At 45.9% G+C, this 27,533-nt stretch overlaps 1 protein-coding gene across 4 annotated transcripts; it reads right to left on the reverse strand.

Annotated features, from left to right (window-relative positions):
• On the reverse strand, positions 1-27,506 carry UBN1 (ubinuclein 1). 4 transcript variants are annotated; one of them, XM_064520462.1, is made up of 18 exons: positions 27,355-27,506; positions 26,255-26,683; positions 24,733-24,819; positions 23,637-23,732; positions 23,217-23,351; positions 22,404-22,507; positions 20,142-20,580; positions 16,503-16,573; positions 15,005-15,134; positions 14,663-14,781; positions 14,005-14,133; positions 12,868-13,011; positions 9,796-9,846; positions 8,571-8,613; positions 6,989-8,218; positions 5,365-5,617; positions 4,957-5,046; positions 1-2,402 (listed from the first exon to the last, which is right to left on the reverse strand). In XM_064520462.1, exons 2-18 carry the CDS (start codon positions 26,492-26,494, stop codon positions 2,350-2,352), a joined length of 3,414 nt encoding a protein of 1,137 aa, XP_064376532.1. In that variant the 5' UTR covers positions 26,495-26,683; positions 27,355-27,506; the 3' UTR covers positions 1-2,349. The 4 variants fall into 4 exon arrangements, with proteins under 4 accessions (XP_064376532.1, XP_064376534.1, XP_064376535.1 ...); XM_064520463.1 differs by lacking the exon at positions 1-2,402 and adding an exon at positions 2,644-4,493; XM_064520464.1 differs by lacking the exon at positions 9,796-9,846.
• Between the last annotated feature and the right edge of the window lie 27 nt (positions 27,507-27,533).

A 27,533-nucleotide genomic window follows, 5' to 3' on the forward strand; every position in this document is an offset into this window, starting at 1 on the left:
TTTTGGAAACTTTGAAACAATTTATTCAGTTGTTCTGTACAAGATTAACAGTTTTCATACCACCCCCACCATCTTCAGCAAGACAGTCCCAACACACACAAAAAAATATAATAGTAGTAAACTGCAGCTCTTACACTCAAAAGGAACTGCCATACGACGTAAGTGCCATGGGAGCCTCGCCTCCCCACACTGTCACCGAAGTGTTGCAAGTTGCCTTGTCAAGGCAGAGATGCCAGACTCCTGGCTCCCCATCAGCTGTCAGGGCTTTGCGTGGTTCTGCCTTGCTGCGACTCTGCTCGATACCATTCACTCACTCATTATAGCATGTAAAGAAAAAAATATCCCACAGAATTTCCACCGAATAAACATTTCCCTGAGGCAAGAGGCTTCGCTAAATTCCTAGAATGAGGGCATTCTGCTCTGGCCATGCACGTGTGTGCTTCCCAGCAGAAGCATTCAAGTGAAAGCAAAGAGAGGGAGTAGAACCAGTACCTCAAGTCACTCGCTGAGAGTCCCTATCCTGCCAGGTGTTCAAACACTCTTTCAGCTACCATTGAAAGTTGAAGGTGCACAGTACCTCTCAGGATTAGGCCTTCAACGGGAACCATGCGACATCCACTGCTCAGAGTCCATCAATAACCGCTGTGCTTAGTTTTACTAACGTAAGTTCTGTCTTTGGCTCTTTTGCTACAACCTAGGTATTTCTGTAAACAAATTTTTAATTCTGAGCTGCATTTGTTTAAAAATACAAACAACGTAGTGATCTTGGGAAATCATTTATCAGCTCAAATTGAAAACAGTCTATCTTGGATCTTAGCAAAAATGGGGAAAACTAAAGCAAATATTTGCTGGTATGCTCAGTGTCAGCATCCTTCCCCAAAGTTCAAGAAGGAAGGCTGCAAGTGTTTGCTGGGAATACCAGTGAAGTCTATGTGGATCAGTGCTTCTGCTGCATAATTCAGATGTGGCTACAGAGGCCTGAGAGAAGAGAGACTGGGAGAGTGGAAAATCAAAACCCATAAGCTCAGCTGGAACCACAGTCTGCCCTTAGCTATGCGCAGATCAAAAGGGTACGCTCAGGGATCAGTATTTAGGTCTAAGAGTTAAACAATTAAAAATGAGATACCCCAATTCTAGATGATCCCCATTCCTGCAGCTGTGACAAGCACATGATTCTAGTGCAGAAATCATCCAGGAGAACAATATTATTCTCTGGAATTCATTTGAGTAGTAGTGACCTTGGGTAACCTAGATCATTCCCTCTGCCCACCAAAGAGATCATGACTAAAGACCCTAGGAAAAAATGGCTTTAGGGGAAGGTCTGGAACCCGCTTGCACAAACTCGGATAAGAACTGGTGCTCTTGCTGGATTTGGTACTGTATTCGCAGTCACCAAGACACCATTGAAGTCCAGACAGTGCAGCTTTTTTTGATGTGCAACCATAAAAAGCTCTATTAAATAAAACAGAATACATCTTAAATACAGAATGATTAAAAAAGACTTGAGGAGCACACAAAATAGGGCTGAAATGTGTGTCACTAGTCCATTCTTGCTCCACCATAAAAGGCACTGGAATTATGTCTTCCTATACATGTGACATGCTGAGAAGTGTCCCATTCGATCCAATGCATTCAATGGTAATGAAGATAAAACTGAGCAGGAAAAACGCATCCCTTCGGAGGAAAAAAAAAATCCAAAGAACAAAAGAAGTAGAATTCTCGATGTTCATGAGTGCATCTAGAAATGTCTCTCTAAAGAGTCTTCCTTCTCCTCCAGAGGGGAACATCAGGTGGCTTGTTAGATTGACCACACAGGAAATATTAAGTCCTCCAATTAAGTGTAGCACAGTTTTATAGTACAATTGAAAAGTTAGTCAAATGTCTTCGGAAAGCACTGGCAGTGCTAGAATTATCCAAGTAAATCCAAAGCAGAAAGAAGCACCTTTCACACCCTCCACTGGGAGACCAAGGAGGTAACTGGACTTGGAGGTACTTGGCAGATGTTGACACAGGTGGGTGGGAATCCACCAGCACCGGACTCTCTGCAAGAAAGCCAAGCCACCCGAGTCTCCCTGCAAGTTCTAGCGCTTGCCAGTGCCAGGGAATGCGTGAAGGGCAGCAGCAATAAAACAGTGCTACAAATGCTTCTCTCATTAGGGCATGGCTCAAGGTGACCCTTTGCGTAAGGCCTTGCTCTGAAAGCCTCTGAGCAAATGCGCCAATGAGCTCCTCTTTGCAGTTCAGTCTCTCCAGTTCTTGTGAGAAAAAGACACAGCCGGTATCCAATCTTCATGACCTGTTCCTCTTGGTTTTATCCTATGTGTGCTCTAGCTCCCCTCCTTGCAGATGTCACAACTTCCGCTGCTGTGCATTGGACCCTTTGCCATGAAGCTGAGAAGCATCTGAAAGAAATCAAAACCAAGTGGGAAGGGGTTTCGGCATCAGCTATGTGGAGTTGTGCGCAGCTGGGGCAGCCAGATTTCTCTGCACAGAAAAACCTACTTTCCCCTTCAGCCACGAAGGAATCAGGGGTAAGAGGAAGCGCTTCAGAGACATCTAATAATTAGGAACAGCCCTTCCTTCGCACCTGGGTAAGAGCCTTGGGAAGCACTGAGGGTCTCCTGTGGTCTCCCAGCAAAAGCACCAAAGCATAGATTCAGACTGCTGGGAGGTTAGCTAGCCTAGCAGCCTATGCTACCACGTAGTTCCATCTAGGAAACTAGAAATTTGTGGCATTTGCTGCCTAGCATCTAAAGGAGGGTTCACATAAAACTGTTAGTGGACCTTTGCCATTGCAATGAAGGCTTTGGGTGCCCACTGATGCAACAGGATTCACAGGAGTCTAACCACTGAAGTAAAGGAAAGGAACAGATGCGGAGGAAAAAGAGAAAATGCAATGAAGAGAGAAAAAGCGAGAAAGTTTAAGGAAGCAGAAGTCATCAGGAGCAACTAAAACTAGTCTCAGACTACCATGAACAAAGCACTGAGCAGGGTAGCAACAGCTTCTTCTCCAGGATCAGGACAGTTTACCCCATGCAAGAGCTCAGTCCCAGCATGGACCCTCTCTAAAGCAAGCAGAGCCATTGCCACGGCACCAGCACACATGCACCTCCAGCAGCAAATGCAGCAGTAACAACACACAAGCAAACACTGATGCTCTTTGCTCAAATGCTTTTCTATGAATGCTGGTATAAGCGCTTTTGCTTAAGACATCAACATTTCCTTGCACCTGTAGAGACCTCCCAACACACTGGAGTCTACTCAGTTTTCAGACAGAGTAATACAGCTGTGACCATCTATTTATACAGCCAGCCACAGTTTATTCCACAATAACAAATTAATATATTTTAAGACCATGGTGGTCACATAAGTATCTACTTTGGCACAGCACAATTGATAACATTCTCAGAAATGACAGCATTGAGCTCAATCTCCAATCTTTATGCAAAAGAGACCAAGTAAGGAAGAATCCAGTGTGCCCCTGTAGAAGCTGTTTCAGTGGTCACTTATTTCTAGTTGCATTTCATCTGCCCTCAGCTTCTGGCACTACATCCTGTCTGTCTAAAAGCAGCAGTCCATCAAAAAAATTCTTCTTCTATAGGCCGCAGTGAAGTCACCACTCTAAATTCCCTCAGACAATGAGACAGAGAACTCCTCCTCAGTGTCACAGAATACATTTCACAACCCTTGTTCAACCAGAAATAAAACATCTCACTCTCCTGTAATTGTAAATTTACAAATCCAGCTTAAAGCAGAAGGCCTTCTACTCTTCCCTGTAGATCAAGGAAAGGTCTTTCACTCCAGTGATTGCTGCCAGTAGCCTCTTCTTCTGCTCCATCACATTGAAGAGATGTAACAACATGCCTCAGGCAAACTTCGCAAAGAAGATGAATTCTTTGAATTTTCACCAGTAAACAGCACTCTTCTTCCTTCAGCAAATAAGCACTGTCCTCAACAGTCAAGGGCATTTTGCCCCATGACTGCTCTGGGAGGCCAGATTAACTCCAGCAGCTTATCCGCATATCTACTAATAGCCTCAGTGCCATAAAATTAAGCTAGCACATCCACTCCCAAATCACACATGTTGCCCAGTAAGAGAATCACTACAGGAGCAGGTGCTAGGACAGTAGCATTGAACTGCACTGAAGAGACAAGGGATACTTGAAGAAAGCAGAAATAGCTGCAGCAACTACCCTGGGGTAAGCAACTGCAGATGAGCCCAATCCTGTACACTCGCATTCAATTTCCTGAATGCTGCATGGACCCCCTCACTTCTTTCCTTTCTCCATAGTGCTACCATATTTCCACACACTCAGAGCCCACCAAGCCACAGCAAGCACAGGACTCCATTATGAGCAGAGAGGGTGTTCTTCAGAAATCTCTCGTCTTGTGCATTAGGTCTGCAGGCATCAAACTGAGGCAGGAACAGGCTTAACTGCAAAATCATCACATTGTCAACATCAAGTAAAGCAGTTTCCATTCACACTACAAACCTGTTGTGAGGGAAATGCAGGCAATTAGCTCAGTGCACAGATGCAAGACATTCTGGTCTGACACATTTTATGTAGGTCACCAGTGACAAAACTCCAAAAGCCAGAACGCTCAATCCTAGGCAGTGCTAGCAGACTGTACATAAACACGCACAGCTTTAACCCTAGAATAATTCTTTGGTATGATACAAACAGCAAAGCCAAGTACCTCCAGGAACCAACACTTGCTATAAGCACTGACGGCTCATCATTCCACAGCTGAACAAGCTTGCACTAGCTAACTAAATAGAAAAGGACGCAAAGGGCTAAGCACCTAGCTTTGTATCTTAAGGAGGCTGGAGTTTTTAGCAAGGACTGCACCAGCCAATGTGGAAAACAACTTTGCTTTCACCCCTTAAATAAGCATCTGCCGAGGTACAAGATGACTCACAACGCAGAAGACAAACAAGACTGTCTGACAAGTTACCTGGCAAACTTTGCGGTAAATGAGTGGACAGGGCAGAATGTGGGAGTGGCGCTGCATGGTGGGGGCTGGAGTGCAAGCCAGCTAGAAGACCTAGAGAGAAAAACAAAGAAAGGAGAGGAAAAAAAGAACAAATACACATTGAAGACAGAAACAAGCAGAGGAGCTGCAGCAGTTAGAGCTTATAGCTTAGCCTCCAGCTCTTGGGACTTCTAGGACAGCTATAAGGATGTGCCCAAGGTTCTCCAAATGGAATTGCTAGAGATACAAATGCACAAACTACAGCATGAAGCAACAGCAAGAGAGATGAGTTTGTCTGCAATGGGTTAACACAGCAGAGCAATGGTGTTCTTGTTATTTGACAGCACAGGCACAAGTAACATGCACATGCATGACTGGGAGGGCACTCACTGTGGCCAAGACCATGGTGGAAAGTTCCTGGGGCAGGTCCCGTAACTATTGCATCCTTTGATACTCCTGCTTTCGGGGAGGAGTCTGAACTGAAGGAGATGACATGAAGAGGGAAGGAATGAATAGGGGAGATAATACCTAAAGGGGTGGAGCTCAGAGCAGCTGGCAGCTTTGGATTGCTGGACTTGTAGGATGGAGACAGTACACTTAAGGAGGAAGAACTTGTTAGCAGCACAGCTCCACTAGTTCCTTTCTGAAAGGCAAGAGAAAAGGTCAGTCAGGGGTGAGAAAGCCATGGCATTTCATCATTCATACTTAACAAGGAACTGCAAAACATGAAGAGCTCAAGACTTCTGCCATGCAAGAAGCACCCTCCCCCAGCCAGGGCCCAAGAGCTGCCAGCTGCTGGCCAACAGGCGATGCCCAGGACAGTGACCATCCAGCCACTGGATTCTTCTAAATGTGACTGTACTGGATCTGACCCCGTCACTCCCTTACTCTAGAACTTAGCCTCCAAAAGACAGAAGAAAAGCCTAAGCATGCCCTATGATTTCCAGGAAGGAAGTGTCTTTCTAACTCCCAGCAGCATATCATTGCTGACAACTCAAGGCATCAAGGCTTGGTATACCCCTCTACCCAAGAATGTTATTTGCTTAGAGATCGACTTCATTGCTGAATGCTTTTCAGCTATCTCAGTAACATATAGGGTCGAGAGGCTGAGCAACGTATAGTATTCAGGCTCATTTAAATATATGCATTTAATTGCCCAGTGATTCTCTCTGAGATCTTTCTGACTGCCACAAAAGAAGGCAAATATGAGCAGCTGCCAAGTAATTAATACGACAGCATTAAGAATAATTAATTTTTTGTTATGGATGAAAAATAAAGCTCCTGTATCATTAAATGCAATGACTGAATAATACAAGTCTGTATAGGTAACCAAGGAGTTCTTCACGAGACATTAAATCCCACTGAATTTTCAGATCCTGTATTTTGCAGTGTGGCACTGAGCTCAGTTCTAAACATCACTCCTTTCAGTTACAGGAGTGATTGAGGAGCAACAGAAAGTGGCAAAGAACAACCACGCAGGAAAGCTGGACAGGCATTTGGCGTTTACAGCACAATATCTAGGGTTATTTATTCAGTCAATCAGTAGTAAAAAAAAGTGTCAGTAATACTAAAATAACTTGGGAAAATTTAAATAAGGCCAAGTTTGCAGACCTGATTAAAAACAAACTGGTAATTACAATTTCAGTTTATGCAATGATTTTAATATTCATGGCAATTTGTCTCATTGTACTTCCGCTAGACCCAAATGGGAGCACTATTGTCCCCACAACTCACAAAGTCAGGCCAAGAAGACTACATAGACTACCCCGAAATTGCAATATTTTGCTTATTTGTTACACTAAACTGAAAATGAAAGCTTGAATTCTGGAGTGCAAACCCCTGGCAACCACATCTTCATAGCCTGTGCAAGCAGGATTCAGACAGTCATTCAAGAAATTCAGGAACTTCTTTTGAAGTTATGACTTTACAGCACATCTTAACAAGTTAGGAGACTGCCTGAAACAGTGCCATGTGTTCTCAAAGCATTAGGTTAGGCCAGCATATTCCTGCTTACCGGCACAGAGGTAGAAGATGCAGCGCTGCTAACAACAGCTGGCTTTAGGGAGGAGGTCAGTAATTTGGCCACCCCTTGAGTCCCCCCGCTAGAATCTCCGTTTGAACCACCGGGCGGGGCTACCAGAGTCAGCTTCTGGGAAACGGGTGTCTTCTTCACCGAGGAGCCTGGGGATGAGCGGCTGGATGCCTGGCCCGAGGACGGGGTCTGCACACCGGGCAGCAAGCTACCAGAGGAGCAGCCCTGGTTTGCAGAAGCTCCAGATGAGGAGCTGCTGGAAGAGGCCCCATGCTTGGAGAGGGAGCCAGAAATGAAGGGGGATTTGTAAGATTGTCCTGAAGAGCTAGAGCCACTTGAGTGCTTTCCTGTGTAGCTAAGAGATGACGAAGATGAGCCTGGGCTCTTGTGGGAGCTGCTGGAGGTTGGGGTGCTGCCTGGTGAAGCAGAGGAATGGAAGCTCTGAGCTTTGGTTGATGACTTGACCTGCTGGAGGAGGGAGCGCTGGGGCAGTGGGGAAGAGGACTTGGGGTTTTGCAGTTTGACAAATGGAGCCGGGGATGTGAAAGTTTTCTGTGGCTGGCTGCTTGAGTGAAAGACCTTCACCTGAGCACCTGGCACTGGGGTGGAGGTCTGAGGCCCATGGCTAGGTCGGAGCAGGCCATGGTGTTTCTGTTTAGATTGGTGTGCATCAGGAAGGATTTTGCTGGGGGAGGCTTGGCAGGAGAGCTCTTTATAATTTGAACTCTCTGTCTTTTTGTCTTGAGAGGACTGACCCAATGCCAGTGCCTGCTCAGCCAGGAAATTTAGAGGAGACTGGAGGGAACCAGCAGGAGGTGGTGTAGGGGAAGGGTTGGGCTTTGGAAATGTCTTCTTCTCCTCTGAGGATGCAAGAGTTGGGATCTTCTCTGATGGAGCTTTTGGAGGTCCAGGAAGTGTAAAGTCAGGGCTTCCCCCTGCTCTGCTGTTCAGCACAGCCAGTTCTTTAGAGACTGCTTCAAGTGAAGAGGTGGGATTATGAATTAAGTCCTCATCCAAAGAGTCATCCATGAAGGTAGCGGGAGTGCCAGTGCTGCTGGCTGCTTGGGCTGTCCCAAGGGACAAGAGTTCTCTGGTCTGGGCGCTGATGCCCACAGCTCCTCCCTGGGGCTCTGATGACAGAGCTAAGGTGCTGCTTGAGTGCATCGAAGGAACAGAAAGTGGGATCTTTTTATCTGATTTACAGGAAGATTCCTGGAACAAAACCACAACAAAAGGCAGAGTCAGAATAGAGGCAGGGTTTCTTGCTGAAAAGGGAATGAAAGGTTCCTCGTGTGGGGAGGAGAGGTGCAGTGGGCATGATCTGTGCTTGATGGTACCTCCATCCCTCCCAGCTGGTACTGCTGCTATACAGCACTGCAGCCAATGCCATTGATTTTAGCTGCTATTCTAGCAGCTCTCAAGCCCTGTACATGTTATCAGGGCCATTTCAGGGAACAACCTCCTGTATCTAATGTATAGGGGGCTCAAATATAGGCTCTAAGAAGGCAGTCTCTTGACTTTTGGAATATGTCAACCATGAGAACCAGAAAACAAAAGAACTCACCTTCACTTTCACCTTAGTGGGGGCGATAACCTTCTTCTTTGCCCTGTTTGAAAGGAGACAAAAGAAACATGGGCTCACTTAATGCCCTCAGGGAAGCATCCAATTAAGGAGCACACTTGGGCCCTGTTAATGATGATCCACCGAGTCTTTTGCAAAGAACCAAGGGAACAGAGGCAGCATCTCAGGTTGCTAGGATTCAAAACTGTATGACATTTGTTGCTGCTCTAGGAAGCCCCAACTCCCACACAGGGGAATGAATTAGGGAGCGGAGCAGTCTTTGAAATGGTAGCAGAGCAGTGAAAGCACTCAACAGACACATCCTGCACCTGCTGCAGGGCTAGGTGCTACTACAGGAACCCACTGCTGACCTAACTATAGCAATACCCAGACAGAAACTGATACAGAGACTATATTGGAGAAAAGCTGTAAATTTTTTTAGGTTCCCAGAAGAAGCCAAGGATACAAAAGCATCTGCCAGATTCACAGAAAATAGACCACTTTATGTTTGGTCAGATGCAATCTCTGGTTCAAGACATCCCTGAGCTGCTGGAATTGTATGGCTGAGGGAAGGATAGCTCTATACTCTCTTTCGTATGCTCTCGCACTTCCCCTCATCCAACCAGTGGCAAGAACAGGACCCTCTGTCAAACAGACATCAGCCTACGTCTGTATGACTGTCTACTGTAGACTGCCAGCAAGATCCACAAGACTCTTTGGCATTAAAGCACCTGCCCAGCTGGATTCCAATGGCTCTCCTGATTTGCCACCCACAAGCCTGTTTTACCCACCTTCACTAGCTTGAGCTCATCACACCCCTCCTTTAACCAGGCAACAAAAAAGAGGGAATCCAGAATTCAGTAAGGACTGACTGAACAGGTAGCAATAATCACAGTGCTGGCACCACACTCCATTTTGCCTTGATTTGCCTCCCAGGGACTAGAACAGAGGCCTGACTCCAGTCTGTTGAACAATGCCAGGAGGCAACTTTGCTTCAGGGTTCTTATTTTATTCTTATCTCTGAGCCTACTGCAAGGCACCTCAGTAAGACTGTTGCTGGGAGATGTCACACACAAAAAGCTACTCTCCCTAGACCTCCCCAAATAAAGCAGCGCCAAACTATCTGATGGGAGCCAAGCAAGCTCAGGTGCTCCTGCATGATCCACCCAGACCCCAGGGAACGGAGTTCACCAGTTATCGCTCCAAAGGAATGCTGCGCGATACTCACAGGACTGATGTGAGGTGTCCATGTACACGCCTGCTCTCCTTAAACAGTGTCCTAAGAAGGGAAGAGAGCAATGAGAAGTGATATCCAGCAAGACCCAGTAGAGCAGCTGGGATCACTGGAGAAAGAGCTGCACAGTACAGCAGGGGACTTAGTGAAATTAAAACCACAGAGAGAGGAAACATATTCATCCCTTTTCCAGGAAAATCCTCTTGAACTCCCCCATTCAATTCCCTCTCTGGGGAGCTATGCTTGGAGGCGCTGGAGAGGCCATTAAGGCAGTTGCTGGACAATAACTAAGAAAAAAGCTCTGCCAGCTTAAAAAGCTGACAGCCAACTGGAGAAGCAGTACAGTCATTCAAGCTGGGTGTTACTGCTGCCACAGCAAGGCTAGCAGATCATCCAAGAGCTCTTCACCAACTTCAAGGGAGAAAAGTTACCTTCCCCTGCCTCAAATACAGCAGTAGAGTAATACAGATGAGGAGCCTTCAGGCTTTGCATGTCTCTGTTGCCTTTGTGTCCTCTGCAAACAGTTGAGGTGACTTCTTAAATCAGCACAACCATTTCTGTAACACTTGTCTAACTGCAACCAATAGAGCTTTATCCAAAATCCTGCACTACTGAGCCTACGTAAACCAGCATCTCACACAAACACTATTTCAGCTAGAAGAGCTGCCACCCATCAGCCGCTTTCTTAGCTGTCAGGAAGAAAAGCTCATAAATACACCATCAATACTGGCACATTGAATATGCTTTCCTTCTGCTACTACCATACTGAATTTTTGAGACAAAGACTTTTGTCATCCTTTTTCTTTTAGTAAGCCAGCTTATTTTAACCATATGTTGTTAATTGCCTTTTAGTGCTAACCAAGAAAACGATCATGGCAGGGCGTCTCTGAACACATACACAAAGTTGCCAGTCTGACAATCTTCAAGCTCCTCTTAAAGATGAACTTCTGTGCTCTTGCTGACAGTGAACCAAGCTGACCTGTCCACAAAATCGTTTCTAATTTTCCTAGTGTTGCCAATCTCTCCCCTCCCCTTCTGTGTGGCTGTCAGCATACCCTCTGTCTTTTGACCACAAAGTCCCAGGAGGAGAAACCATTGTCCTTTAGCCATTGGGAAGCAACCAGGAAAACCAATTTTCTTCAGTCATTCACTAGTTAACTTTGCTGTAAGGCTCTCCTACATTCAGTGAGATTCTTAAGGGAATGTCTGTATGCTTAAGAACAGTTTCACCTACAAATAGGGGAAAAAGAAAACACTTTTCTGTTATTCAAGGAAAGAGTTTTTAAAAATTCATAAGCGGGGACCCCCAAGCTGGTAGTATTGTCATTAACTAAGAAGGAATCTGCACCGATTTCCTAATTCCATCATTCAGCTCACATACTGATCAGCTCATTACAGCCATGCACATTATTGTATTTCATGTGCACATGCAACTGCAATAAATGGTCATGCATTTTCCAAATGGATCTGTATTTTCCTGCTCACACTTATTGCCCTTACAAACTGAAGCCTACTTCTTCCTTTATTCCCCACGAATCCCAAACACCAAATTCAGCAGAGAAAAGAAGATAGTGTTGTCCAGCTCATTAAACGCGAAGAGATACAGATTCCAGCAGTAGGACTATACAGGTGTCCTTTCTTTAAAACTATTGAGCAAAACAAAGCAGGCCAGAAGCTGGTGACAGTCCTAGCAGAACGACTCTCTGCAATTTGCATGGCTCTCTGCAATTGTCAGCTCAATGGCATGGAGGATGGAGGGCATGAAAGAGCAGTGAAGACACAGGATGACATAAAGAAAACTAGGCCCAATTCCTACTTATTCTGTTGACTCTATAACATGTTTTGTGCTAGTCCCTAGGTCCCTAAATCTTTCTGTTTTGCTTTCTTTTGGGAATACTATAGGAAATAGGGAATATAGGGAATACTATACTATTTTGGGAATACTAGGGAAGACTTCCTAAGTATCTGAAAAGATCCTTTGTAACAAGCTTTCCAGAAACTACAGGCCAGTCAGCCTCACTGCAATCCCAGTTCTAACTTGTAACCCACTTCCAGTGGCATCTATCAAAGGTCAATACTGAGGCCAAGACTACTTAACATCTTCATTAACAGCCTAGACTGCACTCTCAGCAAGTTTGTGGATGACATGAGAACAGGGGTATACACTGGAGGGCAGGGCTGCCATTCACAGACACCTTTACAGGCTAGAGGAATGGGCTAACAAAATCCTTGTGAAGTTCAACAAAGACAAATGCAAAGTCCTGCAGCTGGGATGGACTAATCCCATGCAACGACACAGGCTGGGACTAACTGGCTAGGTAGCAGCCTTGCAGGAAAGGACCTGGGGGTCCTGGTGGACAAGTTGAACACGAGCCACTATTACAAGGGTGCTGCTGAAAGCTAATCATATTATGAGGAGGCATTAGCAAGAGCGTAGCCAGCAGGTCAAATGCTTATCCCCCTCTGTTCAGCACTTGTGAGGTCACTTGTGGAAACAGCGTCCAGTTCCAGGGCCCGGCCCCACGATAGAAGAGAGATGTTGACAAACTGGAGATAGTCCATAGGAGGGCCACTAAGATGGCTAGGGAGCAGGGACACATGACATACATGGAGAAGCTGTGGGAACTGGGTTTGTTTAGCCTGGAAAATGAGAAGGCCAAGGAGGGATCTAAAGGCAGTCTTCCACTATCTGAAGTGTGTGTGTGTGTGTGTGTGTGTGTGTGTGCGCGCGTGCGTGCGTGTAGTCATGAAGAAGATGAAACCGGACTTTTCTCAGAGATGCACAGTAAAAGGCAAGAGGGAACAGTCACAAGTTGCAGCAAGAGAAATTCTCATTGGAAATGTGGAAAAGATCTTATGAAGAGTGATTAAGTACTGGAACAGGGGCCCAGAGATGCTGTGGGAACCGCCATCCTTGGGAGATTTTCAAAACTCAGCTGGACAAGGCCCTGAGCAAGCTGATCTAACTTTAAAGCTAGCTATACTTTGAATGGGGGGTAGGACTAATGACCTTCCGAGGTCCCTTATGATAAGGAATCCCTGGAGTACAACATGATTCTTGCTCACCTGGCCTGCATCCAGCCTTTTGGCCAGAGGGGCTTCACCTCTGCATCTAGGAAGGTCTTCACATAATCCTCCAGAGACTGAGCCTTATTCTTTTCAAGCTCATAGCCATCCAATTTAATCTTCACCAAGTGGCAAAGCAGCTCCCTGAAGAATAGGAAGATTTCAAATATAGTTACTCAGATCAGCTTTCCCCAGATGAAGGTCATTCTGTTTATCCAGGGCAGGATGAATATGCTAAGACATGCCTGGCTCTGCATAATTACTCTGGATCAGACCATAACCAGCCAAGCCCAGGATTCCAAGTCCAGACATTCCAAACACCTTTCTAATAAAATCAACCCTACACTGTCTTCATAAGAAAGAGGAGGGGAAAGGCACATTTCTGTGTGTGTGCGAGTGCACATGCGCACACATAGATGCACTAGGGGAGAAAAGCCTTATTACCCCTTCCCGTACCAATATCCTGAAACAGCAGAGGTGGTAAACCAGTGCCAGAATTACAAGCCTCATTAACAACCACAGAATTGAACCTCTCCGCAACAATTTGTGCTGAGAGGCAATGAGATCCTGCAGGAAGTAAAGCTTTCTTTATTCTAAATGAATCAGCCATCCATGTAGCAGCACCCCACTTTGTTACCGAATAAGATGAAAAAGACAGCATGATTTATTCTCATTTTATCCTTTCTCACTCTCCCCTTCACTCAGCCTTCTGTTCTTTGTCAGATGCCTGGGTGTCAGGGGCAACAATTCCCATTACCTTTAACTGTTTTCACAACCAGAACTCTGGTCCTGTTAAGAGTCTAGTCTGTAGGATCTCAGAATTCAGATGAGTTCCTTCTTTTCCCAAAGAACTGTCACTCTCTTTTGGCCTCTGCACACTGAGGCTTCTTATCACATTCCTCAGAGCAGGCCCGTGCCTGAAACCAGGTTAATTTTGGAATGTATTTAAGATTCAGCTTTAATAAATGCAGTAGTGTCTTCCACAAACAGTGCAGTCTGCCACAAACCTTCAAGTTGCCTGTTAGGACAAATAATCAGTCCTGCTCTGAAAACAAGATACAAACATTTGAATGCTTCACATCCAACTGCATAGAATAAGACAAGTCACAGTTCACTTAAAATCTAAACCGTGCAAACCTGATTTCATCATTCCACTGAAATTTCTTTCGAGGTCCCATAATCCGCTTGCCTCCCTTTTCTTCGTCGTCATCATCATCAGAGCAAACTCGATCTCGCTGCTCTTTGTCCTTTTCCTCCTCCAGCATCCTAAAAGGGAGATGGAAATAATGTGGAAGTCTTTGTCCTGGAAAGGTGCCATAATCACTTAGCCAGATTCAAAGACAGGATAAAATATCTCTAAATAAGACTGTTCAGAGGTCTCAATAATTGAAGATAACGCATGGTTTGGAAGAGGGGCCTGAATCTCTTGCTCTAGTGTGCAAGCTGATCTAAGTGCTCAATGTTAAGAAATTTCTTGCCCCTAGTACCGACTACTGTTGCATATCTGACAATGCACAAGAGAGACCACAGGACTGATCTAGCCTGACTGATCTTAGACTGCCATGTTCTGGGCAGGCTTGGGCAGAAAGTTCTGGTCCCATCGGTGCTGCAGTAGCTGGCATCACCACAGATAGTACAAAGAACACATACACCTTAATTAGGCCAATTAATGCCTGTCATCAATTCTCAAATACAGGACAGAAATAGGAAGGAAACTTCATGAGAGCACCCTACAGCTCATATGGAACCTACTGAGAGGAGCTATAGATGCATAATGAGCAAATAATGAGCTTACTTGGCAAATTTGGCCTGAGTATGGGCTTGGCATTCCTCCTGGTACTTAGCCATCTGCTCTGGCATGGCCCTACCAATGGCGTCTTTTAGCTTCTGTAGAGGCTCCTTCAATCGGCCACCCTAGAGTGCATCACAGAAAGAACAAGGTTCCACATGGCATGTTCCAGCCAAGAGACCCCAAATCTGGCAGGTCAGAGACCTGGTCAGTTCTGAATCCACACTGCTGGGGTGGATGGCTCATGCTCAGTGAAGGACAACAGTGCATAATGTAGAAAGCAATTGTGCTCTGGAGATCAGAGGTAACAAGCAAACGAGATGGGGCTGTACTGTCAAATTCACTCACCTGTTCATAGAGATAAAGCTTACGGGCACGTTTGACCAGAGTGTCCTTACTGCAAGGAAAGAAGGCAGCCAGGTGGGCATACACCCCTGACCGGATCTGGCTGTTCAGCTCTCGGGTCTGCAGCTCTATGCTGAGGAACAAGACAGACAGAACATTGACCAGGGATCTGACATGGATTCTCTAAGCAATATAAATGCAATTCTGACACCTGGGGAGTTGGATGCAGGGAGAAGAGGGAGAAAGCACAAGTCAAATTACACAAAGGTTCATTAGATTTCAGAATCAATGGACTCAAGCCCAATCCGTGCCTTTCATTCTAGTGTCAGAGCATCCTGAAAAGCAACAAAAGTATTTCAGCAGTCTCATTTATTCTGCATTTCTTCCTGGCAGCTGAGGTGCAGGAGTGTCAGACAATGACATGAGAGAAATATATACTGCTTATGTCAGATGCTACTGCAGTCTAATTCAGGATAATATAGAATAAAATGTTAGTCCTTGGGCCTGAACTTACTTCCCAGTGTAGATTACAGTAGATTACAGATCCCAGTAGACAACAGAGGTTAGTGTGTGCCAAACCTGTCTACACAGTTATATATGACTTAAGAGACTAGCTTTTTAAAACCACATCTCAGTGGCAATACACGCGTAAACACCCCTAACTGATTTTAGCGCAAAGTCACATAGATCCATTTAAATCACTTCTGAAACTAGTTATAGTTACTAGCTTAAAAAAAGATTGGGACTGGACTGTTTGTGCAGTCAGCGCTGGAATGTTAAAAAGTAGTAATCAACACTTGAAAGGAGTGGGAAACAGACGCCTAAACTTCCTTTCAGCAATTCCCTTCAAGTGCCTTCATAAACCTTAATAAAATTAAAGCCTCTGTGTAAGTATTACTCTAGGATGATCACAAAGCTGCATGCATTTATCAGCCTTCTCCAAACACTTGAAGAAGAATGATGCCATTATCAACAGCTGCATGAAGCAACACTGGCATTTTGGAGACGGAGGACTCAAAAATACTGAGCAATAATGGAGTTCCTCCAGTTTACACAGAAAACCAGCAGCAAGCTGGGAACTGAACACAGCAGCCCTATCCGCGTGACAAAATATTCAATGTAGCATATAACTTAAATAGCAAAGAACATGCCTGGCATCTCTGACAGGAAGAGATTTACTGTTCTTATATTAAGCTACAGTCACAGGCCAAATGATCAAATTTAAGTATACAGTATCAAGTGTTATCTTGAAAACAGGAAGCCTGGATACATCCCCTCCAACCTTCTCCTACCTCAAGTATATATCACATTTCAACAGAAAGTCATTTCTAGGAGACATTCATGTTATCCTAGCCATGTTGTGTGTGGAGATCTGCTCATGCAGATCCACACAACTCCTGCTAAACCTGCTGCTGAATTTATCAAAAAAAAAAAAAAATGCTCTGTATGATATTCTTTTTTCCCCACATTAGTCCCACTCCTCTTTCCTGGTGGCACTTACTCCAGTATGATGTTGTTGATATCCTGAGTGAAGAATCTCTGTTTGCCTTCTCCTTCTGCAGCTCTGGCAGCCTGGAAAATAGCACAAGTCATCCATTCACTTACAGTTACAGACAGGCACAAGTAATCAAATGGTTTTCAAACCACTTCAGAAAGACTGTAAAACAAGGTGCAGTTTCACCCCACCTAGTTCTGCCCCTGCTACCCCACATGCTGCAGATGGGCTAAATGCTGCAGTCCCCTGACGGAGTTAGAGCTCACCGCTTGTGCCGGAAGGTGGATAGGACTGCCCAAATTGTCACCTGGCAATTCAAAGACCAAACTGTCAGCAAGCTGGGGAAGGGTTGAGCTTGGCTCACTGATGCTAACCACCTCTTCAACAGCTGAAGACAGACACTGGGACACTAGCTTGAGCCCTGTTTGATATGTGCCCTGGGATGAATTTACCAGCTTCTCACTTGGAGGGTTTGCTGTGTTTGATTCCAATGAAGGACAGATGAATTCTACGGTGCTCTGCAACCCTTGCAGTCAGACCCCATCCCACTGTTCCTGTCACTTTTTTTAAAGGCAGTGTACCTATTTAAATGAGAAAGGCTTTCAAGTGACAGGGATCAGAGGATTTTTTCAATAAGTAACTGAAGGGCATAGTGAAGCCCTACATAAGTAGTGCACCGAGCTCCTGCTGTCACTGGAACAGAGGCACTGGATGCTGCACATCTGAAAGAGGAGGGGAGACAAAGGGAAGCAAAGGAGGCCAGATATATGTTGCTAGGGGACAGTCCAGCCGGAAGCATCACACACATGGGAAGATACCCTGGGAACAAAAAATGCACAAATGCTCAAAAGTCCCTAAATTAGTCCACATTAACCACATCAAATACCATCAAGCTGAAAGGTTTCCAATTATTCTCCTGCTTTAATGTTTCTCTCTTCTTCTAGGCAAAGGAAGCACCATGAAGTCTGGAACTGGAGCCACTCTCTTGGCAGCAGGTCCAAACCTGTCTCTTTTTGTTCCATCCAACACTATCACCAAACTCACAGGAAGCTATCTGGAATTCCCCACTCTACAGAAAGTCTCAAGAAGAGGAGGAGCAAAGTCATCTTCTGAACCAAGGGACTGGCAGAAAAAGGCCAAAATGTGAATTGCAAACTGCAACCCTGCCTTGCCTATGCCCTTTCCTCTTACAGCTCCCTCATTTCAAGTCCAACACGGCCTTTTGAACTCATAAGACCATGATCTGCCCATGAACCCCTCAGATTCTGGATTCTCCTATCCAGACACACTCCATCTCCTGGGGCAAAGGAGACAGCTTTTTGGAAACTGGCTCGCTTGGCATAATTCCCACAAGAAGAAGGGACAGTTCTAAGACATGGATTTAGTTTCACACTAGAGCTGTTAGATTGAGTAATGTGAGCATAGAGCTTGCCCCTGGAACAGGAAAGATCATCCTAGTTATGCTTAATGAAGGTCAGGGATACTTACCACCAGGCCTTCTAGACCAATCTAGACACTAAGCTAAGAAACCAGCAGAAAAAATAGTAGCCATAGGGGATATGTTATTTCCTATCAACACTGTGGAAACTGAAAAATCAGGAAGCTTCCTAAACTATGCCTGCAGCACACAGCGCTCTGCCCAAAAAAATCACACGCATGAAAAATATGTCCAGTGGGAAAATAATTCCAAAAGTTGAATGAGAAAGCAGAAGACTGCCGAGGAGCTTTTACAGTCTCTGCTGAGTGGCGCAGAACTGACTCAAGCAAAAGTAGGATTAACCACAAGGCACCACATCAAGTTAGTGAGTCCTTGCATGGGAAAGGAGACCAGGGCATTATTTTGAAATCCCCTAACTTAAGGTTTCAAGGTTCAGACTGGTAAGAGATGAATTTATGCCCAGAAAGTGTACATTCCCAAAGTGATCTCTGTCTGCTACAGGTCATACACACCTGGTGGTATCAAAAGAGAAGATTCAATACTAAAGAGAATCTTCAACATGACGGAAGGAGAGGGTTAAAAATCACATTAGTTCAAGCACAAAAGGAAATGCCTCAGGCTCCATTTAACCCATGGGATTCTCCTACCTGCTGGGATGGGAGATATCTGGTTCTCAGACAGAAGTATGGCACCTTTCCATTCCCACCTGCAATGGAGTTCATGTCCCCAAATCCTGACCGACCCAGGGGTTTCAGTTTGTTGAATCTTGCTTTTCCTACTTGATTTCTTATTCTAAGGTAGACTGTCCAGCAACAAGAAACAGCAGCAGAAAAATCTGAGCAGGAAAATCTGGGGGTAATCTGCTCTTACACTATCTCACAGCAGTATAATGATTAACGTGCTATCAAGGGAGCCTCTGTAATACTCAGCTCTAACTCAGATATAGTTTAGAGGCAGCTTTTTCAGTGTTATCCATTAACAGTATGAACAGCATTCTTTTTATCAGACACACTTAGCTGTGCCAATACTTCAATTCCTGCTTCTCTTCCATCTGCTCACCACCACTATACACATTTCAGATTTCTCAGCAGGATACAGTTATCTTTAATAGAAGCTTATCTTTAGTACCAGGAGTTATTAAGTAACAGATGCTTAAGTAACAAGTGCTCTAAGATGACCTCCTGCCCCAGAAGGCGGAATACACCCCAGTGCAGAGGTATAAGAGCACTGTTTAGGGCATAAATTCAATGTTTAAATGCAACACTAGTAGCAGGACCAAAACATCTCAGCATCTGTTGACAGGCCAATGGTGATAGCCCATCAGAGAAGGTCAGAGAGACCCCATAGCAAATCTGAAAGTGTACTTCTTTGACATGCCAGGAGAGGGCTCCTTGACCAGCACCTAACTCCCGCTCCTCCACAACAGTGGTTCCCAAACTGGGCCACAGCCTTTTGGAGAAGATGGGCAAGTCCCATAGAAGTCCAGTTGCAGGAGCAGTTGCTAGTGGAAAGTCTTTCCTTCTAAAAATTAATATATCCCACTCCCTAAGCAGTACCACAACACTGAGACATGAAAGATGGGAAAGGAACTCAAAGTGGCAACAATGTAGCTCCAATTGGGTGCTGCCAAACTGTACCCATGCTTCATGGAAGATCTCCATCTACGCACAAAGTGCAAACAGTTCTAACAAAACCTCAAGCCCAGCCTATAGGGCTCTTCACACCTTCTCACGCTGTAGAACAGGTAACCCTTTTCAGGTACACCTACCCATTTTACATACAGAATGCTGCGTGCTACTTCACAGATGTTTTCCTGGTCACTGTAACACACCAAAGCTATTACAGTGGAACTTGGACCCCAGCCTCTCTAGTACATATTTTAAGTCCATTCATGTCAAATTGACTTTGGAAATTACCTGTTGCATCAGGCCCATACTTTGCTAACAGAGGTAAAGAAACCACACTGACAGTTGAACTCGCAAGTGTTACGTTCATGGCCAAGGACCAGCACTTTCCACTGTGACATCAGAGTATTCAAGAAAGTGACTCGGCCATGACAGAAAACAGGGCAATATAAAACTGGGGTCCCACTCGGCAGTGAGAAACTCCCCCACTGCAGCATGCTCTGTCCCGAGCCACACATGAACCCAGCAAAGCTTCCCCTCCTCTGGTAACCACACAGTCTTGCTGCCTCCCACCTGCCATACCTGAGTCAGTTCTTTGATGCGTTTCTCCAAAGGGGCTGGCAGTCCTTCTGGGAGGGACGGTGGCTGCTTGAAATCCTGCTCTAAGCCCACCCCAAGAGGATCACTCCCATCTTCCACATCATTAAAGGGACTCCCCTCTGGGGATTCACTGAGGAGCCTCTCCAAGTCTAGATCAGTTAATGAGTCCATAGCAGTAGCTGCCTGAAGCAGGTCATTATCACTGGCCTGACCAAAGAGCGAGAGCAATGGGTCAGACATCGTCTCCACCTCCCTCGGGGCTGGAGGTTCTGCTGGTGAAGGAGTCACCACCTTTGGCTCTTCATCTCTTTTCTTCTGAGCTTCCTTCTCCTTCTGAAACTTCTTCAGCATCTCCTTGACACTAAGAGCTCCAGAGTATTTCTTTTTCTTCTTCTCCTTACTTGCATTTAATGCTGTAAAGCTGTAAACAAAGAATGGAGGAGGAAAGAGAATTGAGAAAGAAATAAAACAAGACCAAGGAGAAGAGAAGAGGATATCTTCATCCCAGTTCACTTCATCCATATGCACCAATCCTCTGGAAAACCTTAACCCCTTAACCCATTATACCAGGAAATTTAACCTACTGCCTCTCCAGGCCATAGCTAAGAGGTAAGAATAAGACTGAAAGCCCTGAAACTTCAGCTAAAGTACCACATGCCCCACATGACACAGAGCATTTTCATTCATCTAGTAACATCTCCCTTTTTTAGCAACTTATCTGTCAGGTGTTCTTCCATCCAGTCTTAATCATACTTAAGAATTTCAGTTCTTTTTCCATAATCCATCAGGCTTTAAAAATGCATTTGTCTCTTAACTCCTATGCCAGATTTAATAACTATTGTCTGTGAAACAGTAGTTGGCAAATGGAAAGAATTATGATGTTTAACGTAACTGCCCTCAAGCACATATTACTGTAGCAGAGGAAACATTACCAGTCTGTCAGAAATGAGCATGACTTGAGGATACACATGAAACTGCTGTTCTGCATGCTCCTGCCTCTCAAATCAACTTCACAATTGTTTTGAGGCCATGGATTCCATTTTAAGGCATCTAGTGTAGCTTCCCTCTACATAGTAATTCTCTCCCCATCTGTGACCCTCTGTCCTAGGGACCATAAGGTAAAGCTCTTCTCAGCTGTGCAATTTGAAATTGAGGGGAAGGGGAAAGATTCCTGTAAGAGGTTCATCACCTGCAGAACCACTCACACCAGGGAAAGGACTGCCTCAGTACAGAACTTACTTTGGTGTAGGACTCCTCTCTCACTCCACAGAGGTAACGTACCTTAAACCCTCTCCACCAAGTTATGCTCTTACTTAATCATTTGCATTATTGTACAAAGGAAGAACTGGAAACGCAAAAACAGTCAATGCAGAGGAACTGAAGCAAGAGAGAGTTAGTGTGATAGCAGCTGATCATACTTGATACTTCTTGCCTCTGTTGGAGCCAGCACAGCAAAATCCCTTTCCTTATTCACTACTGAGGAATCACACACTGGTTGCACCATGTCAGACATGCAGGTCTGATGCTGCCAGAAAGCAGAGGCATGCAAGAAAAAGGAAATCCAAAAGAATAGTTACAGGAAGGAGGAGAAACACAGGAGAAAAATGCAGCAAGAGAGACAAACGCAGCAGATACAGAAATCAAAACAAAGAGGCCAAGCAGACCAAAGTGAGTACAGACCAATGGAAAAACAAGACTCCTGGAGAGAGAATAACCACTCACATTTACGGCACAAAAGGAGAGAAACTGCAAAAGTTGAGCACTCATCCAAGAACCATTTTGGGCAGGAGTACAAACCATTGGTGAAGGATGGCAGCAACACGCAACTTTCCTTTCTGCTCCTGATGGCCATGGCCTTCCAACTTCTTTTTCTCTGCTAGCCAGACACTTATGGCTCTGAGTTCGTGCCCTTCCTTCTTGCCTTTCCCTCCCCAACTTCCTCCCAGTATTCACTACCTCTCTCTTAACACTGTCCTGTATCTGTTCCCACCCTTACTGCCTAAACAGGACTGCAAACAATAAAAGCATTTCAGGCACCTGCATCCCTCCCTGCTCTGACACTCTTGCTGGGCAGCTGTGCTCTTTTCCAAATCATGAGCCTTTGTTTTTTTCCCTTGAAGCACTGACAGTTTATCTGTTGGTGTTTATGCAGCATGCACCGAAGCAACCCTCCACTCCAACAAATGCCACCTGTAGCCTTGAAGCAAGGTGGCAGGCAGCAAGCCTCCCCCTATTCCTCCTTACCCAGCTTTTGGGAACTTGGACTTTTTGGATTTCTTTTCCTTGTCATAAGAATCATCTTTCTTCTTCTTCTTCATTTTTTCACCACCATCTTTCAACTTCCGCTTCTGGTGGGAATTAAAATCAAGTCAGAATCAAAGTGTCCCCTGATCTTGGAATTGGAGCAGCACCCCCAGAGCCACTTTGGGTCCTTCACCAATAATCTGAGAACAACCCATTCCCTAAAGGCCATATTAACCCAAACTGCATACATGTACCACCACAGGTCTGGCACATATGGTCTTCAACATTTCACCAGCGCACTCAGCTTTTACACTAGAGAAGATCCTATCAGTAAAGGTGAAGGAACATTAAGTGATCCTACTGTCTCTCCTTCTAATCATGTCACTTTAGCTTTATGAAAATGTGGCTTTCTCCAAAGACTTATTACCACAGAACAGAAGCACTAGCTTCCCAACAGTCTTCCCTCTCCAGCACACCTCAGATGAGAAACAGAAAAAACCCTTTAATGTTTCTTGGCATCCCAGTAATGCAAAACAGCTCTTCAGGATGACAAGAGGCTGCCCTTATTTCTACTCTAGGAACCAGGGAACACCACCAATAGTCTCACATGTGCTAGAAAAGCTTCATTTTGCTATCAAATACAGGGATAGAATGGGTTTTGAAGAACACATTTACAAGATTGTACATCCCCCCTCTTTATTCCATCCACAGCAACTCACAAATCCTTCTCTTTTGTATTTCAATATTCTTCTCATGCAGTAAACCCACCAAGCTCTAATACAGGGAATACTCCTAGAAAGCTGGCTTGCTGACCTTGGGAGTTTTCTTCTTTTTCTCTTTAATGTAGTCATCTTCATCATCAGATGCTTGCCGAAACTGCAGTGTTCCTGAGTTGATGTAAAACCCTCCATACTTCGTAGTTAGAGAAGCTGGAACAAGCTCATCATACTGGTAATAAAAAAGAACAATCTATTGACATTGTGTGTTTTGTTATTTTATTCTGTATTTGAGCTACTTGGAGAAGGGAATGGGACTTGCACCTCCCAAGAATAGATTGGGCTGTGGACACATCTGCTAACTAGCATTCTTCTGTCATACAGTTGCCCCAGGATGTCTCATTACCCAGCCCTGGCACGTTCCTTGCTTGTACTGAGCTAACGTTCTCCCCAGGCGCCAGTTCAGTCCCCCCAGGCACCTGAGTTTAACCACCCTTGCACCTGCCCAAGTACTCACTGCTTCAGAATTATCAATGAAGGAGTCAGATTCGTCGTATCCATACCCCATATCAATCAAGTCCTGAATACGGTCCTTTCTACGTCTCTTGCCACCCTAAGCAATAAAAGATTGATGATTGCTCATCTTTCATTTCTAATTAGCACAGGAATAGCCCTGACACAGGACACATTCTCTCCAGTATAGACAAGAAAATGAGTTCTTTTTCCAAGGAGCACTAGAACTAAATAAGCATTAACTCATTTCACACTGTAATCTAATGATACAGTAAATCCAGTTTTAGGCCTTGTCATATGGAACCAAAAATGGTGCAGACACATGAAACAAAATGTTGACCTAACAGAAAATCTTTTTGACAGGTTAGCTTTCATACCAGCAAACCTTATGTTGAACCAAGTCTGCACCCCTTAAAACTTTCTGCCAGGGCAGAGATAGACTGCCCTTCCGTAACTGCCATAAAGGCAGTACAAACTCTGTATTACGTGCATCAAATATATACACAGTGCATTAAGATGCCCAATAGGTCAAATTCATATGGCGAGACGATTCAGCAATTCACAGATCCAAAAGTACCAGTTGTAAAAAATAAAATATAGTTTTGTTGCCATCTATAGAAGTAAAATAAGAGGAAGAACAGCAAGGAAATGGGTAAGAAATCGGATAAACTTCTCTCACACTACTAAGCTCATAACTGTCTTAAGGGTAGTAGAGTTACCAGAGCACCATACTTAGACACTTAACAGATTATATTGTGCCACAACTGCAAGAGCCAGAAATTTATTTTTGCTTAAAAGATTAAATTTCATATATTAAATTCATTACATTAATGCCATTTGCTACTACAAGTGAGATTGAAATCCACTTTAATCAGATTGTCATCTGATTTAAGAATGTATCTGGACTATTTTAGTATACCACAGCCCTGAGACAGAAAAAGAACATAGAAAACAGCACCTTCCAGCCAAGATAAAAGATTGCACGAGAATAGGAACATTGGAGCTAATGACCTTTAATTTCTATTCAAGTACTACTGTTGAAGAGCTGAGCAACATTATTCATTCTAAGGAACAACAAAATATATAGAAGAAAAACATACATATTTTTCTTCAAACTTCCTAGCAAGAGCCTCCACTTTATGCCTTTCCTTTTCTTCATCGTTGAAGGGATCAGCAGGCTCTTTCCTCTATAGAAACAAATAGAGACAAAACCATCAGAATCAATCCTGTCACAGTGCCACAAAAACCTATTCCACATGCATTAAATCCATGGCTAGAACATCCAGGCAGAACCTCAGACAATCAGCCCTTATTATGGTATTCCAAGAGTGGTGGTATTCTCAGAATAAGTCAGCCAGAAACAAGCATACAAAAAGGTTGAAAAAGAGAAGAGTAATGAGTGGTATACTCTCTTAACTCCAGTCATGCTCTCACAGAAGAGAACAAGAAGATGGTGAGACAGTACCCTGTTATCAGCCTCCAGGTACTGCTTAAGTCCTTCCTCTTTTTATAACTGCTGTCCAACAGCTGATGAACAAATCTGGGGCACAACCCTTCCCTCCCCCAGCAGCTCTTCCCTTCACATGAATGCTCTTCGGCAGCTAGAAGTCAAAAGAACTTGCTCTTACCCTCTTCTTTACTGCATATCATTTCTGCAACAACTCCTGGCTGCTCTGGGGACATGCACACAAGCATTTATTGCTCACCATAGGCTCTAGGTTTGGGGGCTGCTCTCTCAGCTAGTTCTGTACCTGTCTCTGCTGCTCCTGACTCACTCAAAAGAGCACCACGAGATTGTCAACTGACTGACTGTAAAACAGTTCTAAAGGGCAGCAGAAAACTGACTAGAATCCCACCAATCTTCTCAAGCATCATCACCCCGATGTCATAAGCAGCAGTGGCAATGGTGCTGCGCCAGGACACCAGAGCTCTTCCACGTCACAGAGTGAAAAAATAGCATTCTTTTCTAATTACTTTTTCATCGGGGGGAAAAAAAAAACTTTATATAAAATTCAGATGCTACGTAAGTTGGCACACCATCGTATCCTGAAAAAATTCTTTCAACAGGCAAGCAGAATTGTCAGACAACACCTGAAAGCACCATATGCATCAAATAGGAACAGATACCAAGCCCTAAGGTGGAAGTCTTCACATGCAGTAGATGGACATCCCCCAAAACATACAGACACCCACTGTAGAATAAACATAAAAGGTCTCTTTTTTGATACTGTTTGGAAGAAATCTGTACTTGCTAGCAAGCCAGATACAAAGAAACACTTTAGATCAGGCAATTTCAAACTGAATCAGCATTACTCGACAACACGTGCCAAACTCTGCCAAGAACACATCACCTACTTGATGTGAAACTTCAGGGGAGACAAAGCAGTAAGACAGTGTGCCCTGGCAGCAAGAACACATATCCAGCCATCAAACACCCTGGATTTTAATCCCAGCTCTCCTACCAGCTTGACGTTTGACCGTTGACTAATTGTTTCACCTCCCAGTGCCTCGCAGATAACACACAACCAACTCTCATAACTATTAAAAAAGTCATACTGTAGAAGTCCTTGAAATTTTCAGACAAGACATATGCTCTGCCACAGGCCAAAAGAAGACGCTTACCTTTTCTCCTGAAGAACTACCTTTTGTTTTGCCTCGACTACTCTTCAGAAGGTCTGGGTAGAAAAATTCTGGGCAACGCTTGTGATCCGGCTCGAAGAGAGTTAGTGTGATTCGAACTGCTGCTGCTGCCGGTTCAGAGTCCTGGGGATGCTCTGCATCCTCTTTGCGAGGCTTTTTCAAGAAACTGGAGCTCAGCGGGCCGTGGAGAGTGGTGAACTGAACCCTGTGGGGCTCCGTCATGGCGACAGCCCAGTCTTACCAGACCTCAGGGCACAGTCCCCATCGTGTCGGAGGAGTTCTGCCCGAACCACAGACGCACACACGAGAGGATTTCACTGCCTAGTTAGGGATATAGGAGGGCGCTGGAAGCGGAACGCGTCACTTGAAGTTTCCTTAGGAAATGACAGGGGCTTGTGCTGTTAGCGCTTGCTGCAATCATTAAAAGGAGAAAAAAAGGAAAGAAGAAAAACGTCAGTCCGCCCGCAGAGCTCCTTCCGCGCCGGCAGTCCCCTGCCTTCCCCTCGGGCCACGCACACGTCTCTCCCCTGGCCCCCAGCGCCGCTCCCACGGGCTGAGGGAAGCGCGGCGGCCCGGGGAACCGAGCGACCTCCGCAGCACCGGCGGCCCAGGGCCCGCCGGGCTCCCCGGGGCAGCGCCACGGCGGCCGGAGCCCTGCCCGCCTCGGGGCCGGGCCCCAGCGCCTCGGGGCCGCCGGCCGCGCCGTCGCCTGGCGGACCGGGCCGGGGGAGGGCGGAGCGCCGCGGCCGGACCCCGCGCTCCAAAGCCGTTAAACGGCGGCCGCCCGGAACGCGGCCGGCCGGGCCCGCGGCGGCACCCCCCCGCCGCCGCCGCCGCCGCCGCCCGCCGCCCGCCGCCCGCCGCCGCGGGGAGCGGGGCCGCCCGCCGGCACCCCCGGGCCGCGCCGCGGGGCTGCGGGAGCCGCCGGGGGCCGGCAGCGGCCGCGGCGCCGAGGGACCGGCAGCGGCCGCGCGGCGGGGGCCGGGCCGGGCCGGGCCGGGCCGGGGCCGGGCGGGGGAGGGGGCAGCGCGGCCGGCGGGGCCGGGCGGGCCGGGCGGGGCGGTGCCGCCTCCCGCACTCACCGCTGCCGCCGGACGCGGCCGCCGCTGCCGCCGCCGCTGTCTCCCGGGCCGGATCCGAGCGTCGCTCCTACGTCACATGCAGGGGGCGCTGCCCTCGCGCTGAAGCCGGGCGGCGTCACAAAGCCGCGCGCCCCGCGCCCAATCAGCGCCGCCGCCGCGGTCACACCTCGGGGGGAGCG

Source organism: Dromaius novaehollandiae, chromosome 14 (genome assembly GCF_036370855.1).
Source record: "Dromaius novaehollandiae isolate bDroNov1 chromosome 14, bDroNov1.hap1, whole genome shotgun sequence".
Classification (NCBI taxonomy): Eukaryota; Metazoa; Chordata; class Aves; order Casuariiformes; family Dromaiidae; genus Dromaius; species Dromaius novaehollandiae.